Raw genomic sequence first — 14986 nt, 5'->3', positions numbered from 1 at the left:
CAAAAGTGCTGGAGCACTGTTACTGGGCACTACCTACCCAGGGTTCTACATCAGCCACACACCAAGACTCTGTGTCACTGCTTACCTTGTCTCAAAGATGTGTGCTGCCAGAATTTCAGGCCACCTCTGAGAAGTGGAAGCCACATGCCAAATTCAATCTTTCAGGAGACCACCTTCCTAAGATGGATACCGACTCCTTAGTTGTACAAACCGAGGCAGCGTTTCCACACTATGCCAAGACAGCTCTCCTCACTGCTGAGTTCCCACTCCCTTTCCTCATCCTTCCAGCAGGATGAGCTCTGTGAATCCCCTTGACCCTCCCCACTCTTCCCAGCCCAGTGCCTTGAACTCAGTGTTGGCAAGTGTTGTGTTCTCATCTCCTGCAGCCTATGGGAAAACAGCCTGTGCTGCCAGGCCAGCACTGCCCCTCTGGGTAGGGACAAGGCTGAAGGGCTTTCCTATTGCAGAGGAGCCAGCACTAAGCCTGAGCAAGGCTGGAGCTGGGTCCTGCCTGTTGTCCAGGACTCACTGCCCACCAACCGCCCCCACGCACCGAGCTCTGCTCTACAGGGACAGAAGGGTCTGTGTGTGCCAGGGGCCCTTGGATGTCCATGAGGTCTGTCTGTACAAGGGTTTCCATAATGTTGTTGTACCCATGGGTATGGGATGAACACAGAGAGTAAAAGTGTCAATGCTTGCACTCTCCGTCCTTGTGCCCATCATGCACACCCCACGTATAGATGTATTATAAGGATAGGGATGGACAGAGATTTCTCCCAGAGCTCTAACTTTGGCATAACTCACCTTGTAAGCAGGCAGCCACGGGATTTTTTTTCCCAGCTCTGTGTGAGAAGGTGTCTGAGAGCTGAAGGAGCAGCATTCAGAAGCAGTTTCAGGATTTCTAGGCAGGAAGTGGAGCTGACAATCATCCATGTAACTCGCTGTAGTCATTGGGATGGGCTGCTGCTTCTTTAGGAATATGGCACGATGGAGACAGGAGACTTGGGAAAATCCCAGCTCTCTGTGGATTTGTGCAAAAGGGGCAGCAGCAGAAACACTTTGGGTCTGCTTGGGGGACACAAGTCCAAGGAGCTGGGGTGGCAGAGGGTGACCTGGGCTGGTAGCAGGTCAGATCCTGTGTCATGGCAACACAGAGTGGCACAGGACAAAATAAAAGCACACACAACCCCACTGATGAAGACTTTCTGATGGTGCACATCCTACAGGAAAAGCTGCTGTCACACAATCCATTGGAATTTATAACTTTTATTTGCAATACTTTAGGTCCAAGTTTCAAACTGCAATATTTTTACACTCAAGACACAGTCATGCACAATCCATATTTCAATTTCCTATTGCTTCAACCACAATTTAAAATAACTTAATATTGGAAACAAAACCCAAAATCTTTAAAAAAAGGATGCTGAGGTCAATAAGATGGATCCATGCCATCAGCACATTTACAAAGTAAATAACTTAGTTCTCCTTTTAAAAAGATCAGTTACCTCTTAATCCAAAGTTACAGAAGATTTTTCACTACACATTTGTTTTTTGTTTTCTCTTTCATATTTTTCTGTTTTTCTTTTCTTTTTTCTTTTTTTTTTTTTTAAACAGATAACACGTCCTAAAAAAGGAATGTACAGCAAAATGAGATACATTTCTGATAAACAATGAAAATGTAGGCTCCTCCTCTGTTTACTTTTGTCTGGATACCCTGAAGAAAAAAATCTAGCACACACCAGCATAGGTGTAAACTGGTTGCTTTGGACTAAACTGGAGTTTAGCATTGGTGACATCCTGATCCAGTCAAGAGTTGCAGAATTCTTTTGCAGATCTCAAACCATGTGTTTGCAGGCAGAGCACCTGCAGTGCTGACGCACCAGTGCACGAGAATAACTCTGTTAACGTTCCCCCACAGAATTTGGGCTCTGCCCAAGAAGGAGGTGCTACAGTCCTTAGCTCCTGGCTCCTGTGTGGAGCAGCTCCCTTCTGCTGGCTGAGCTGCTCAGGCAGCTCCTGGCCCTGCAGGGCTGAGGCCTTCCCCCCTTGCTGTGCTACAGACGGATTTAGCAGCATTGATTAACGTGGGGATACACAGAGGGACCAAAAGCAGTTGCCTTTGTACAGCTTAAGCTCAAAGGTCAAAAATCTCAAGAGACAATGTGGAAGAGACCCACAGGCTGCCTGTCTGCTGTGCTGACCCACTTGTGACCAGCAGAGTTTTGTGTGAGGCAGAGTGAGAAAAGGGGCAGCTCCCACCCACCCAGGCAGCCAAGGACCCATCCAGCCCGGGGCTTGGGGCACTGCCAGCACCTGCTGCTTCAGCAACCACTTCAGCTGTCATTGAAAGCAACAACCAAATTCTCACTGGCTTCAAAGGGAGCAGCAGCAGTGCTTGAATTTGATCCCTAAGCCTGGGGCAGGGCTGGACACGCAGCAGGAAATGGACCTTTCAAAACAACCTCCTGCCACTATTCCCTCCCATTTGCAGTGGTGTCACACCAGCCTGAGGCATCTGGGAACCCTCAATGCACTGACTTCAGATGGCAGGCCCTGGGCTCCTGGAGGTTTTGCAAGGAACAGAGGTGGGGGCTCCCTCCCCATATTGAGTTTCCAGATGGAAAAGGCTGCTGTGACCAGGCAGCTCAAAGGACAGAGAAATGAGGGTCTCAGCCACTTTATCTGTGCCAGTTACACAGTCATGGGTAGCAGCCACTGAGCACAGGGGGAGCAAAGGGCACAGAAAGAGGGACAAAACTAGTCAAGTGCAAAGACTGGAAAGAGTGAGACCTGGGAGGAGTAATATGCTGCTTCATTCCACCCTTTTGGAAAGCTCTTTCCTGCTTCAAACCCCTGAGAGGCATGAAGGGCAGAGAGGAGGTTACACATAAATGATACTCATGTTTTCACACACTCACCCTCTCAGTGTTCTAGAAGAATTTGGATGAAGTGTATTCTTCTCCCCGAGTCATCTCGTTTAGCATGAGCAAATCAGCACTAGCTGACCAAGAAGAAACTTTTTGATCAAAATGAAGTTGCTAATATGGACCTAGCTGAATCCATCAGATAGAACCTCAGAACTGTAGAATATGTTGGAAAAGACCTCTGGATACCAGGGTTGGAACCTGTTCTAGTGGCTGGTATCCATAAATCTGTAACACCAGGGAGTTGTGATTCAAAAGTGTGTGCACCTGTGTCTGACAGCTCTTCTGACCTGCATTTATGGCTGCCAACCCAGGCCATGGTGCCCAACCCTGCTCCTTTTGGCTCTGTACCTGAGTTGGGCGAGGCAGGTGCTGCTCACAAACCTCCAGCAGCCGCAAAGATGGTGCCACCAAACAGAGCAGAAGGTGCCTTACACACAGTGCTGAAGCTGATGTGTGGTCTGCTTGAAAACTGTGCAGGGAAAAGTCACTGTGATCACAGACTGTTACATCAATTAGCAGTTTTCAGTATTATCAACTTTAACTAATGATATTACCCCCAATTTCCTCAGTCAGGGTGAGACTCTCACAGAACTCAAGGGCTTGCCTGGGGGAATTGCTAAGCAGCAAGAACAAGGTTTGCAGGCTCGTGCCCACGTGGCAGCCCAAAGGACACCCATAGAGAACATATGGGCATCACTCCTCCTCTTTGCTATAAGACCATTTTTTCCTTTGAGATAACTCTTGTAACCAAAGGTACATGCAACTGTTGGTAGGCTCAGGCCAATGATGGTTTGCAGGCATGATGCACACCTAGGATTATGGCAATCAGCTTTAAACTGCATCCAGAGAGGGATAGATAAGTGAGATTCTTCAAGTTTCAGTGAGAAAAATAAAATTACCCTGTCAGCTCAAGGACAGACACAAGCAAAGAGAGGTTTCAAAGATCCCTGAAGTGCAAATCACACTCAAAAAAAGCTTGGATGGTTTCTCTTGAAAGACAAAGGTTATCCTTTGCCTGCTTCCTGAAAACTTGGGATAAAATTGGAGATATTTACCTGGTAAGGGGAGTGGAGAGGGAAAAAAAAAGGGGATGAACACTTACACCCATCATTAAGTTGCTGCACATCTGGGCAGGAATGAATGGTCCAAGAGGAAGCAGGAACACCAGGAAGGTGTATGGACCACCGACTTGGCAGCACTTAGCAAGGCAAAGCTGGCACTTGACTGCATGTCCTGGGTGTCAAGCAAAGAAACACTGGCTCCTTCCTTTAATGGCAGATGTCACAGGGCTCTCTCTGGCTCTTTGCTCACTAGATTTGGTCAGGACTGGACTAAGAAATACAAATATTTACATGCTCAGTGTGAGGAATAGTCAGTAGCCACACCAAGGATTACATACTGGAAATAACTGTTGTATGGACAATAGAGAACAGTGACATTTCCTACAACCAGAGGACAGGAGACAGGTACTTCCCTTCTCATGGTGACTGGAGTGTGCTTAATTTTTGGTGGCAGGACATAGGGAAGAACTGACTCAAAGACCTGCCAAAGTGCAGTCACAGGCCTCAAAGAAACTCAGCACAAATCCTTGAGTTCTTTTGTGGGTAGTGAGTGGCCAACCATTAACTGAAGATGAAGAATAAATATATTTACAAAAGCACTGGACACAAGAAATGGGAATGTAACCCTGGCCCAAGTTTGGGATCCAACCCTGAGAGCACCGTAAGATCCACCCCCGTGCAGGTTCCCAGGAGTGCATGCAGGAGCTGTGTGGAATTTTACATAGGTATGGTTATCTTTTTTCTTTTTTTCTTAAATAAGTAAACTTTTCTGTGCTTCTCAAACTTCCCTGACTTTGCTGCTACCATGCTTTTGTCCCAAAACACATTTAAACTACAGTGAGCTATTGGCTCATTTTTGCATGTCTTCACTGCAGGGATGGGAATCATAGTCAAGTTCTTGGTTAGGGTATTTCACTGTTTAATTTAAAAATGACGGCAATTAACCAATCTTTTAAAACCTTGGAATAAAAGTGTCTGAAACTTTTAGTTTTCATATTGCAACAGAAACACACTATTTCTAATACTTCAAAAATACATATAACTAATTGCTTGATCTGAGGATAGCAGTCAGAAAACCCAAGGTGGCTCTTTCCTTTCTGCAAGGCCAATGCTATTGTCAATCCTAATACACTCTGTGAGCCTGTAAATAATGTACAAGACCTGACCCCCTCAGGACTGGATTTTTGTGGGTTTGTGTTGTTGGGTTTTTAAAAAACCCCTGTGTCTTTTCTACATTTAATATCCAGGCTGGGAGGATGCAAACACAGCATCCTTTCAGTATCAGTGCGTGTGAATCAGCACCAGAGACTGTCCCAGGCATGGAGCCACAGGGATACTGGAGGTACATTCCTTGCATGTCATAAAGTCTCAGTTGGGCAGGTACAGTCCATGCTGAAAACAGCCACAGGCAGAGATTATTTCTGCTGAATCTTGTCTGCCTCCCAGGAACTGGCTTTAAAAGAAAAATCTCTAGATTTGCAAAGAAAAAGGAATATAGTATTTAATAAAATTAAAAGTAAGGCCTCTTAGGACAGCGGCTGTCTTTAAAAAGTCAGTGCCAACAATATTCCGTATGCTGAGGCATACACTGATTAGAAAAACAAAAGCTATCATTTGATTTCCTTATTTTTCATACCTGCTGTCTTCTGGAAAGTCGTGGTGGTGGTTTTTTTTTTTTTGAAGTAGAGATGCTGAAATACTTATAGGTAAAGGAAATAAATAGGAAATTCCCCCCTTCCCCAATTAAATAGTTTGTCAACAGAAGTATTTAGACTGTATGTCCAGCAAACATGTACCATTACAAAGTGCTTTCCTTTTAAAGGATGGTTGTCTGTTCTTTTGTGGATAGGAAAAAATAAAATACATACTGGAAACAGAAACTGTCACTCATTTCTTCACTTCTTACAGGAATACAAACATATTTCATCCTGCTGAATGCTTTACACATTGAGAGCAGCCCATCTCCAGCCCAAATTACTCTTTCCCAAGGAAGCTTCTCCTACAGACACAGATCTTGAGCTGACAGACAAAAATGGGACCTCACAAGAGAAACAAAGTCTTCTAAACAGAACAGAATCATTCATGTTGGAAAAGACTTCTGAGCTCATGGAGTCCAACCATCAACCCAGCACTGCCAAGCCCACCACTAAACCTGTCCCCAAGTGCCCTATCTACAAATCTTTTTAAATCCCTCCAGAGATGGTGACTCAGCCACTGCCCTGCATAGCTTGTTCCAATGCCTGACCATCTTTTTGGTGAAGAGATTTTTCCTATATCCAATCTAAACCTTCCCATGCGCAACTTGCAGCCATTTCCTCTTGTCCCATTGCTTGTTATTTGGGAAAAGAAAGTGATTCCCCCATTGCTCCAACCTCTTTTCAGGTAGCTGTATACTGCTGGCTCATGTTCATCTGCTCTCAACGAGCACTCCCAGGTCTTTTCCCACCAGGCAGTTTCCAGCCACTCTTTCCCAAGCCTGGAGCTGCAGGGGGTTGTAGTGACCCAAGTGCAGGATCTGACACTTCGCCTTGTTGAACCTCATCCAACTGGCCTTGGACCAGCAATCCAGCCTGTCCAGATCCCTCTGCAGAGCCTTCTTCTCCAGCAGATCAACACTCCAACCCAGCTTGGTGTTGTTACCCGAGGGTGCCCTTGATCCCCTTGTCCAGATCACTTTTACAGACATTGAACACAACTGGCTCCAGCACCCAGCCCTGGTGACAGCCCCAGCAGGATGTAACTCCATTCCCCACACCTCTCTGGGCCCAGCCATCCATCCAGTTTTTTTTCCCCAGAGAACAGTGTACCCATCCAAGCCATGAGCAGCCAGTTTCTCCAGGAGAAAGCTGTGGGAAACACTGACACAGGGTTTACTAAATTCCAGGGAGACACATCCACAGCTGTTCCTCTCATGCCCTAGGCAGGTCATGCTGCTGTAAAAGGAGATCAGGCAGGTCAGGCAGCACCTGCCTATCACAAACCCACACTAGATGGGCCTGATCCCGTGGTTGTTCTGTATGTGCCACGGGATGGCACTCCAGATGATCTGCTCCATGACTTTTCCCAGCACTGAGGTCAGGGTGACAGACCTGTAGTTCCCAAGATCCTCCTTCCAGGTCTTCCTGGAGATCAATGTACATTTGCTGTAGTCCAATCACCTGGCATGTCCCCCTTAGCCAGGACTGCTGGTAAAAGATGGAAAGGGGCTCAGTGAGCTTGGATACTCCTGCCCCTATTCACCTCCTGCTGTAGCTCTGGCACAAAGTGGAGGAGTTCGTCTAGCTGGGCATGTCCCACAGCTGCACTCATGCTGCTGCCACCAGGACTGGCCTAAGAGCAGGGCACAGCCTGCAGCTGCCACCTGGCTGGCAGCCCGATCCCACCAGAGCTATGTCTGGGTCGCTGCATGGATTGTGGTGGGTGCAGGACTTAGAGAAGCCATGGCTTTCTGTTGGGTGGACACCACTGCTCCCTGGTCAAGCTGGCAGGGCTTCAGCACCTCCCTGCACACCCTTCTGCACCATCTGCTGTGCTATGGTCTGTTAGCCTGTCCTGGCCACTCTCACTCCCCAAGGGCTTCTTTTAGGGAGGAAAGCTTGGCTGCCATTGCTCCAGCTCCGGTCAACCACTGTTGCTCCAGCTGTGGGCTCCTGGCAGCTTCCTCAGCTCCTCCCGATGTTCCCTCAGTCCAGGAAACCAGAGCTGCTTGCCTCAGTGTGTTATTTGGCCATCTGAAAAACTGGACCTGTTGTGCTCCCCAGGAAATGAAGAAAAGTTAATTTCTACTTAGCTGTGGTAACTCAAGGAGGGCTGTCTCTGCCAAGGACACCGCGGTGGCCAGCGTGAGCAAGGGGAGCAGCAGTAAGGACACTTGCCACACGAAGACTGCAACTAAACAGGATGCCAAAGCTAGACATGCTCCTGGCCTGATTCAAGGACAGCCCAAGCATCCTTCATTCCTGCTGGCCAGACATGAAGACAGTGAGCACCTTAAAGGCTACTTAACCCTTTGCAGGACCAGGCCAACGTGAAGATCTATAGCAGAAAGCTGTTTTACTGTGGGGATTTTTTGCTCACTGAGTGCATGTTGATCCAGTTGCTGTTTTGAAGATCTTGCATGAGTTATACTCCTAAAATACAGCAACAAATACGCCATGCAAATGCTTTTACTGAGTGAAGCCACACTGTGTCTTTCAGAAACAAATAAATAAAACACAAATTGTATACTGAAAGTATTCTGCTCCCTTCCAAATCTGCTGACTAGTCAAGCACAATCCTCAGGCACATCCCCAATTCCATCTCTTGCAGCAACTCAAGAGCTTCATTGCGCAGTGCTTGCCATACATAGGACAGCAGAAAGCAGGCTGGCCTGGTGCCTCCAAGTAATTCTGAAATTAATTCCACTTTGCATTTCACACCTTTGATCTTGCTCAGTGTACAACTCCAGGTTTTAAGGCGCTTTCTTCCCGAGCTGGCTGCTGCACTGGCTCCTGCAGATCTAACTGTGCAGGTTGTTCCCTGTGTCAGCCTCGGCTCCCAGGGCAGAACTCCTGTGCCTAAAGGACGCTCACCTGTGCAGGAGCCTGCAGAGCAGCCTGGTCCCCTCCCTCTCTGCTGAGAATTCTGCAGACACTAGGAACCTTTCCCAGAAGCTACGAGACAGCTGGGAGAAGAACAGGCACCCTCAGAAGCGACACCACCGCTCTGCTCTGTTTGCTCTTCTCTACTCCTGCAGAGACTCAGGATGGCCAATCCCACCAGGCTGTGCATTTCTCAGCATGGTCACGATTTCCCTGGAGAACAGCCCCCCCACCCAGTTTGCCTCTGAGATGGGAGGATTAACCCTGTCCCAGGAAGAGGCACCCACGGCCAGGCTGCTGCCACTTGTCGCTACCAGCACCTCCTTCCAGCCTGGCTCTGCCGATGCTCAGGCTGCTCTGGGCTCTGCCAGGGCTCTGCTGGGGCTCAGCCCCAGGCACAGCTGGGTCCACTCTCCCCTCGCATTGCTCTGACAGCTTTGCATCAGACAAACCTGTTCTGAGCACACCGAGTGATCTTTCTGCTGTTTCAGCTGAGTAAGACTCTCACCCGGGCAAAGAGATTGCAGTCAGGGGTACAAATCCAATTGGCAAGAACCAAACCACTACACAGTCCCAGCTGAATGCCTTATCTCCACAGGATGTTTTGTCTGTCCCACTCTTCATTCCTTTTTGGTTGGAAATGCAATTGCACTTTCTTCCTCATGTAGAAGTACCACAACTGGGCAGAAACTGGCAAGTGGGCCGTATTCAAAAGGCAGTCTGAAGTTGATGAATGAAGAATTGCCCTTCTCCAATTCCAAACCATACCAAAAACCCCATAAACACGACTTTACATCGTTAAGAAAGAACTGACAATTTAAAAGTGAATGTACAGCTTATTCACAGGGTGAGAAGGAAGGGAATCTTCCAACTGAATTTGCTTTACCTTGGAAATTATTGAGGCAGCAAAGCATTTTCTGTCATTACCTCTCTGTCCTTAGCCCCGATTCATCTTAAAAATAAATTAAGGAGCCAGAAAGCAGGAAGAAGACAAATGATGATTTTTTACTCCTTGAGGAACTGGGGTGGTCCTACCACCATGACTGTGACCGTTGGTTTGTTCATCCATCCATCTGTCCCGCAGCATGAGAGCTGAGGTTGTACAGAGTTTGTGTTCTCAGTCCTGCTCTGAGCTGGCAGGGCACAAAGCCGACCTGCAGTGCTAGCGGCTGCTGTTCTTAATCGCTTCCTTCGCTGCAATGATCAGAGGAGTCAGGCTCGAGAGCGGCTTGGCTAATTTTAAAAATGGATGCTGCCCAAAGGAAAAGAAACAAGAAAGGTACCATTACTTTCCAAACTCAGTTCCTCACAGGCTCAACCAGGATTCCACTCATTACCAGAAATACTCAGAAATAGGACTGAGGGGACCATCTGCACTTCCACCTTCATGTCCAGGACATTGCTATCACAGGCAAACAGGGCCCACACACCTATCAATCCATTTTTCCAGGTGTCTTCAGCTTGCTGGGATTTTTGCCCTGCCAGTGCTCTGGCAATGCTGCTTGCTGCCCCAGAGCTTTGCTCCTTTCAGGAAACTCAGAAGACTCACTTAGGTTCCCCCTTTCTAAAAACACAAACTGTGTTAATTGTCAAAAAAGATACGTGTAAGTCTTTCCTTAGGAAACTCCAGTATCTCTGAGAAATTATTAACCCACTAGGATTTAGGCTCATGTGTTTTCTCAAGACCTGTACTGAGGTAGAGGTTTTCAGCAGCAAGTCAGGAGCAGGGAGACAAGTGGCAGAGTGCTGATGGACTCAGCTCTGGCTTGCAGGAAGAGCACTATCTTTCCATCCCCTGGCCCTCCTGTGCTGGCTGGCACCTTCCTTCCCAGCAGGGATAGTCAAGTGGCGTGTTCTGCAGCTATCTCTCTGCCACAAAACCTGGCAGCAAACCCCAAGCAGCTTGTCTGAGCCAGGAAGCAAACAGGGCTGGGAAAAGTCCTGTTCAGCTTTACCCGTTTTGGGTGGCAGAAACCTCTAAAAATGGGCCTTAGTGGCAGAAACCTCTAAGAGAGGAGCAGGAGGGACAAGCTGGGGCCTCCTCTGAGGCTCACAGTGTTCTTCCCACAGCCTCCTCCTTTCCACAGCCAAATCTCTGACAGCTTAGCTGGAACTGCTTTTACTGGGTTCCTCCCCCACCAATACCATTTCAGGCCTCTATACCTAGTATCATTCTACTTCAGTTCTTTTGTCAAGAATTAAAACTGAATTTACTCCCAAAAGTACAAAACAGGGCCACAGAAATGACCAGGAGATGGAGCATATTTCCTCTGAGGAAAGGCTGAGAGAGCTAGGCTTGTTCAGCCTGGAGAAGGGCAGGTCCTGGGGAGACCTCACCTTGCAACTCTCCAATACTTTAAGGAGGCTTGTAAGAAAGTTGAGGACACATTTTTTAGCAGGGCCTGTTGCAACAGATCAAGAGGGACTGGTTTTTGACCCAAAGATGATCAATTTAGATTCGATCTAATTAAGAAATTGTTTACAAGGAGAGTAGTGAAACACTGGTACAGGTTACCCAGAGATGTTGTAGGTGGAAGTCCATCTCTGGAAACACTCAGGTCTGAAAAGGTCAGGTCAGATAGGGCTCTGAGAGACATGACCTAGTTTAAGAGATCCCAGCTCAGTCAGACTAGATGACCTTTAAAGGTCTCTTCCAACCAAAACCATTACAGGATTCTGCTTAGTTTTCATCTGAAAGCACCAAGACCGGAGGTTAATATGTGGGGGAGCCAGCTGATGCCTTTACTTGATGAGAAAACTGATCCCTTGGACATCTGTTTCCCCTGCAGCTGCACGTTACCTGCAGAAGTTCCTTGGCAGACCCTCGCCTGTCCACATCCATCTCCAGGCAGCAGTTAAGGAAGTCTCGGAACACGGCCGAGAGTCGCTCTGGGTTCTGCAGCTCCGGTGTCCCGTTTGTAGCTATCAGATACAGTGCCTGGAGACAAAAGAGACAGAAGACTGTTTCATTCATACCCAGAAATACTCACACAGACCCTATTTTTAAACTCCAATCTCCACTGGAAGTTTCCTCCCTGGCAGAGGGCTGGAGATGACTTTCATAAATCAAGAACAACAAAAACCCCAAAAAACCTCTGATGCAGTCACAGCTATTCCAGCATCAAAATGATCTTGCCTTGACAGCTGATTTCATTGGCTGACTTGGTTAGCAGGAACTACATCAGCACGGCTTTACAGGCCATTTTAAAGAGTCAGTGTGTTCTAAATACATTATTTCAAAGGATTATTACACAAAATGCATCTGTGTAGTGCTCCCTGGTCTCTAAAGTATGGCTTCCATAAAACAAAATTAATCAAGTTTTTTGCTCTGTTTTTGATAAAAAATGGTTACTGGATAAAAAAGAAAAATAAATCCACCAGCTTATACCTTGGAAAAAAAACCAGAAACATTTGCAGTCTCATGTTCAACAGACATGTCAAGTTGCATGTACAAACATATTATGATGAAAAGGCATAACTGGGCAGACAGGACCCACCTTCAACTATCTTCAGCAGTCTCTAAATTCCAAATCAGCTTCACTTATGTAGTAAGACTTTTAATAGTCTCATCAGAAAAGGGAGCAATTCCATCCCTATGGTAACCCTCCACTAAGCTTAATACTCAAGTAAATGCATTAATGACATCCCCATCCCAGAAACTGCCAGGCAGGAAACAGGAGGTTTTGGCAGCTGGACTACTGAAGGCTTAGTGACATGGAGAAAGTGGCTTGGGCTAGGAAAGAAAAGTGTTCACTATATAATACAAGAAATCCAACAAATAGTGCGCGCTATCAGCTAAAAAAGTTTTGCTGTAAAAAGCAGGCTTGCTTTATAAGCTCTTCTGTTTGGAGGCAGCTGAGACCTCTTACACAGATCTCAAGTATATCTGACTGAACTTGGTCAGAAACAGGAAATCTAGTTATCTTTCTAACAGCTCACCTGAGGTTTCTTGAGGAGTCCTAATCAACATTTCAGATTAAGGAAGCAGGGAATTTTCAGCATCCAGATCAATAATGCTAATTCTTTTCACCTGCTTTTACTGCCTTATACAAGGCAACTGTATATTTACTTATATATATTTTTATATATAAATATATATACATATTTATTTATACATATTTATATGTATTTCATTTTTTTGCAAGTGCAATATGGGTTCACAAGAAACAGAAGCAGAACTGTGATGTGCAAAGGTCTCTGCTGGTACAACAGGGCTGCAGTGACAGAGGCCTAATGCCACCCTGCCACTACAGTGCACTCTGCTTATTCAGCAGCCCTCTGAATCCAAACCTGTTTATTTCTTATCCACCCTAACAAGGTGATACAGTGCACAACATTCCACATGTGTGCCTGGAACCAAAAATCCCAGGCCACCTATCAAATCAAAGCAAGTCTTCCAAGAAAACTCAGGAACCTTTTTCAAAAGTGTGAAAGACTTGTATAACTGAAAGAGTGAAATTTGTATAATTGGTGTATTCTTTTCTTAAGCAGCTGGGAAGTATGTCCTGACCCTTCTGTAATTTCTTCTGTCTGCAATACACAGTCTGGATGCCACAAACCAGAGAAAGCACAACCTTACAGCATGGAAAAGCTGAATATCATGCTCTATTTTAATTCTAGCCTTAACAAAACATATGTATGTATGTATAAATATAGGTAAAAATTAATTTTCTCAAGAATTCCCACAGGAATTAACTATGCAGCATTTTGTTTCAGTTGTCAGTCATGAGGTTTCATCCTGGTATACATTCCTCCATGACTACATAGTCATTTGGTGTAAGAACTGGCCATTTCATTTGAAGATATTAGAATAAAACTGAAAACTTCAAAATACACTAGTTTGCTACAAGTATCTGTGCTAAAAGATACTTTTAGAAATGTGTTTGATAATAAATAATGGCATTATTAGAACCAGTGATCTTTCCTGGAAGGTTCAGGTAATCAATTAGCACTGGTCTGACAATGAAGAGAGTTTTGTGCCTGCAGGTATAGCTCCAATGCTTATCATAAAAATTCCCCAACTGAAGAAGCATGGCACTTAAAAATTTTTGTAATTTGGAGATACAGCTCAAAGAGAGCTCAAAAAGGGCATGAGAAATTTCATGCATTGCTGAAGGCCGAAGTGGCAAGTTTCTGCACAGGTACATGTCACTTTGCCTCTGAGGTTCTCACAGTGATGCAATCACAGCTACAGCAGATGCTGATGTGCTGTAGGAACATTTTTAGAAGTGGGCCTTTGTAGAACTCGTTCAAGCTGATGTGAATGGGATTTTATCTCATGGAAGACAAAATATGGCACAAATTAGAAAGACAACAGTATCTGCTATTTCACCCTACCCTGAGAGGATTTTCGTTAAGGTAAGGAGGTTCTCCTTCCACCATTTCTATTGCCATGATCCCAAGTGACCAGATGTCCACCTTGGGGCCATATGCTTTTCTTGTTACAACTTCTGGTGCCATCCAGTAAGGAGTCCCCACCATTGTGCTCCGTTTACTCTGCTCAGGGGTGATCTGAGCACAGAAGCCAAAATCAGCTGAGGAGAAAAACAAATACTGTTAAAGCCAGCTTGAATTACAAAACCAAGCAAAAGAACCCCCACTTTAAGTCTGAGAATGCACTGTGGAATCTAGCTGGAAAAGCAGCCATGCTGTGTCTCCTCAGGGCTGTAGACAAGCTAATATGGAACTGGCCACTTAAAGAAACCCTCATGTTTCATCCACTAGCTTTTACTTAATCACTTGAAGCTTTAGACTGTAACTCCCTCCACTCTGCAAGGGCCATACACAAAGCAAAACCACTCCTGACACCCTGTTTCTCTCTGGACCTCTCTGCACGTTGCAGCTGTGCCCTCACAGCAGGGGTCCAGGTGCTCCCACCAGCACCACTTTTGGAGAACTGGCTGTCACTCACAAGGAATCCCCACCCCACATCCAGGAATGCTGCATGTGACCAAGAATACCTACTCAATTTGACAGATCCATCCATCCCAAGAAGAATATTGTCGCTTTTGATGTCTCTGTGGATCACTTGGTTGGAATGAAGGAAATCCAGGGCTTGCAAGCACTGATAAGAGAAAAAAGAAATGTAAGGGTAAAAATTCATTACATGATTTCATCACATGAGAAAGGAAATGGTTTTATGAGATTTCCTTTCTAGGGGAATGGTAAGGAATGGCAGAACACAGTGCAGCCAAGAGAAGAGCTTGCTGCTCCAACACTGTTAGAGTCATGTCTTTCTAGGGGAAGGCACATACTAGCTTTTGAAAGGGAAACATCAATTGTTGCTACAGGCTGTCCCCTGCAAACACAGACAGAATGACTCCTGCTGCAGTGGATCTGTTCTTTCTTCTCCATATAATGAGAACACCACAGAAACAGAAGCATCACCATGTCCATGCAAACAGAAGCACAAGTGGGA

At 46.0% G+C, this 14986-nt stretch overlaps 1 protein-coding gene across 3 annotated transcripts in view; it reads right to left on the bottom strand.

The window, feature by feature from the left end:
• Positions 1-1250: 1250 nt before the first annotated feature.
• The window catches only part of LOC121363208 (serine/threonine-protein kinase PAK 3), a 178503-nt gene continuing 164767 nt past the window's right edge, over positions 1251-14986 (bottom strand). For all 3 annotated transcript variants that reach the window (XM_041485346.1, XM_041485343.1, XM_041485344.1), the window contains exons 12-15: positions 14533-14632; positions 13906-14102; positions 11369-11506; positions 1251-9820 (exon numbers count right to left, since the gene is read on the bottom strand). In XM_041485346.1, coding sequence (XP_041341280.1) covers positions 9731-9820; positions 11369-11506; positions 13906-14102; positions 14533-14632 — 525 coding nt within the window. In that variant the 3' untranslated portion in view covers positions 1251-9730. The remainder of the gene's footprint in view (positions 9821-11368; positions 11507-13905; positions 14103-14532; positions 14633-14986) is intronic.

The sequence above is a fragment of the Pyrgilauda ruficollis genome, unplaced genomic scaffold (assembly GCF_017590135.1).
Source record: "Pyrgilauda ruficollis isolate IOZ18807 unplaced genomic scaffold, ASM1759013v1 scaffold7, whole genome shotgun sequence".
Taxonomy (NCBI): domain Eukaryota; kingdom Metazoa; phylum Chordata; class Aves; order Passeriformes; family Passeridae; genus Pyrgilauda; species Pyrgilauda ruficollis.
This window is presented reverse-complemented; position numbering and strand designations above follow the sequence as displayed.